At 53.2% G+C, this 3,135-nt stretch overlaps 1 protein-coding gene across 1 annotated transcript; it reads right to left on the bottom strand.

The window, feature by feature from the left end:
• Positions 1-558: 558 nt before the first annotated feature.
• HOXA4 (homeobox A4) lies at positions 559-2,830 on the bottom strand. Its single transcript, XM_075140761.1, has 2 exons — positions 2,218-2,830; positions 559-1,722 (listed from the first exon to the last, which is right to left on the bottom strand). The coding sequence occupies exons 1-2, from the start codon at positions 2,813-2,815 to the stop codon at positions 1,394-1,396; spliced, it is 927 nt and encodes a 308-aa protein (XP_074996862.1). The 5' UTR covers positions 2,816-2,830; the 3' UTR covers positions 559-1,393.
• Between the last annotated feature and the right edge of the window lie 305 nt (positions 2,831-3,135).

The following is a 3,135-nucleotide window of genomic DNA, read 5'->3' as shown; positions in this document are numbered from 1 at the left end:
GTCTTAAGAAGAAAATAAAAGGAAACAGAAACAGAAAAGGCAACTGAGAGAAACTTTAGGTTACCGCCCATGTATTCCCCTTCAAAAGTGCTAGCCAATTGAGAAATCATAATCGGGCGAAAATGAACGAATAAATCACGACTGGCTAAAGATTTAAAGTGCTATCATGGGGAGCATGTGTGACTTCTCCTCCAGCAAAACCCGTCATGGGAGCTTATTGGCTCCCAGCAGAAGCACAGCTTCTCTGTAACACAGCTGAAAATAGTCGTACGGACAGCGATGGAGAGCCGGACTAATTTTGCCATAAGTCCGCTAAAGAGAATACCACTCACCTATACAATGAAGCAAGACCTTTCCTCGTCCTACAGCGCTCTTTTTCTCAGCCAGGCAGTTAGGAGTCAGGACGTTTTTCACTACATTTAAAGCAACCATTAGCTTATTGACAAGATGAATCCAAGTTAAAACAATACGTTAAACCGTTGTTTTCCATTCCTGGTGCCAACACCAGCCAAGCACAAGGTGGATGAAACAGCACTGAGTGGACTTGTGTTTCAAGCGTTTAATTCTTTTGTACAGAGTAATCTTTATTACCAGCATTTGGCACTGTTATACATTACACCAAAAATCCACAAATTGTACATGGACCCAAACGATTTAGACGGTGCCAAATATGAAGACAGCAACAGCCTTTATAGCAGTATTTCTTTAAATAAATGCAATCGGGAATGTGGAGAAAAACTAATAGATCACAGCTACTGCGGGGGCTACACTTAAAACCAGTTAAGTTACCTTTGATACATTAAACATTTTCCTTTAGACAGCGTAAGGGGACATTTTTCGTAAGTCTTTAACCTCCCGTGGACGTGTTTGTTCTCTCTCTCTCGTGTTGGTGTGTGTGCATACATGCGTGTGCACCCTCAAACACACACACACGCACACGGGAATCCACGAACACGCCACGAAACAGGGCTATTCAAGTCAATGCCTTACACAAGTGTCTCACGAGGTCTTTGCTTTGTTTTAATCGTCTTTTATTTTTAAAGTGTTTTCTAAAAAAAAAAAAAGAAAAAAAAGAAAAAAGAGTCCGTCTTAGGTACAGAGAATTCGTCCGTGACAGCATCCAGCCCTCTCTTACACCGAGGGCAAGAGAGCGTTTCCATAAATAGAAAAAAAATGACGGGCATGGAACCATTATCTATATACAATGTAGACAATCGTCCGGGTTTTGGTTTAAACATGTGCCCGTTCTTGGGCACGTCTCGTCTTCCTTTCCTGCTCCTGTTTTGTTTTACACAGTTGTTTGGTCCAAACGGCCAGCCTCCACCACGGGGCAGCTGGAAAACCCCAACAGATAGGTAAATATATATATATTTAAAAAAAAAAAAAAACGTATTTATAGCGCGGCTGCGTTGGGTGTAGCCCCATCGAGCGGATGGGGGTGGCCCTGTGTCTGTGCTTTGGACTGCTGGCTCAGTGTGGACTGGTTTGAGGAGCGCATCTTTGTGTTAGGCAGTTTATGGTCTTTCTTCCACTTCATGCGCCTGTTCTGGAACCAGATCTTGACCTGGCGCTCGGAGAGGCAGAGGGTGTGCGCGATCTCGATGCGTCGCCTCCTGGTCAGGTAGCGGTTGAAGTGGAACTCCTTCTCCAGCTCCAGGACCTGCTGTCTGGTGTAGGCAGTGCGAGACCTCTTGGGCTCCCCTCCGTTGTAATTGGGATTGACTGAAACGTGCACACACAGACACACACACACACGCGGAGGGGAAAGAAAGGGAGGGGGGGGGAAGCGATGGAACATAATCATTATATAATAACTTGACACCAGGTTCACATAAGATACATAAACGGCAAGAAAAATTGTTTCACAGCCTATCGACAGTGGGGACAATCGAGGAGCAATAAAAAATGGTGATGGGCATTTGGGTTAGAAGAAAAGCTTCAAAGACACATGGCCCAGAGCCACTGCAGGGCAATTAAATTTATGGGGGCTATAATTACTGCCCTAACAGTTTGGCGTCTCGTAAATCTTTTGATAAAGGACCCCGGATACAAAAGGTTTCTCACTTTTTTTTTTTTTTTATTAGGAAACGCGGAGGGAAAAGGAAGGAAAAAAAAAAAAGCCACACACGCAACGACCCATCCCGGCCCCGGGAGCACCCTCCCCCCTTCCCTCCTCTGCAGGCGCATCCCCACCTCCCCCTGGCAAGGGCAACTCACCCGTGCTCACATGGATCTTCTTCATCCAGGGGTAGACCACCGGCTCCTTCCCCTTCAGCCCGGGCAGGCTCTTGTCGGGCAGCAGCGGGCAGCCGGGCCCGGTGCCTGCCCCGGCGGCGGGGGCCGCTTCGCAGCGGCGCTGCAGGGCATGGCCTGGGAGCAGGGGCTGGGGCGGGCCGGGGTGGCCTTTGGCGGGCGGCGGCGGCGGCGGCGAGGCGCCCGGGGGCGGCTGCTCGGGGCCCGGGGCGGCGCTGCCGGCGCTGCTGTAGCTGTAGGGCGCCTGGGGGTAGGAGGGTGCCTGCGCGGGGTAGAGCGCCTCGGGAGGCGGCCCCGGAGGCCCCGGCGGCGCCGCAGGAGCCTGGTAGCCCGGTTCCCGGCGCGGCCGCGGGAAGTACTCGGGCAGCGCCGGGCCCGGGTGCGCGGCGTGCAGGTGCGGCGGCGGCGGCGGCGGCGGCGGCGGCGGGGCGTGCGGGTGCGGGTGGTGCGGGTGGTAGCTGGCGGAGCTGCCGGCGCTGCCGCTGTGCTGCGTGTACTCCTCGCAGGGAGGGAATTTGGGCTCGATGTAGTTGGAGTTTATCAAAAACGAACTCATGGTCATTAATTTGTGAAGTGCAAAAATACTAATTTTTCTCGCGTTGTCGTTTTTCTGGGCTCGGCGAGGCCCCTCCCCTTCCCCCCCTCCCTCCCCTCCCTCCCTCTCCCCCTCCCGCTCCTGTCAAGTGCTCGCCGCTGCCAAAGTTTGGGCCTCCAGCTTCCCCCCCCCACCCCTCCCCGCCGCACTCCCCTCCCTTCCTCTCTTCCCACCCCTGGAGCGCCTACAACACACACAACACACACGCGCACACACACACCCCCGCACCCCCCGCCACCCCATCACCACCTGACCGCCAGCGCCAATTACCGCGCGGGGCCACGGAC

The sequence above is a fragment of the Calonectris borealis genome, chromosome 2 (assembly GCF_964195595.1).
Source record: "Calonectris borealis chromosome 2, bCalBor7.hap1.2, whole genome shotgun sequence".
NCBI classification, from domain to species: domain Eukaryota; kingdom Metazoa; phylum Chordata; class Aves; order Procellariiformes; family Procellariidae; genus Calonectris; species Calonectris borealis.
This window is presented reverse-complemented; position numbering and strand designations above follow the sequence as displayed.

Bases quoted from the DNA above. Each gene is read 5' to 3' on its own strand.
- HOXA4 (XM_075140761.1), bottom strand. From the start codon at position 2,815: ATGACCATGAGTTCGTTTTTGATAAACTCCAACTACATCGAGCCCAAA. The intron at 1,723-2,217 runs GTGAGTTGCCCT...TGCACGTTTCAG, and splicing joins GAAGATCCATGTGAGCACGG to TCAATCCCAATTACAACGGA.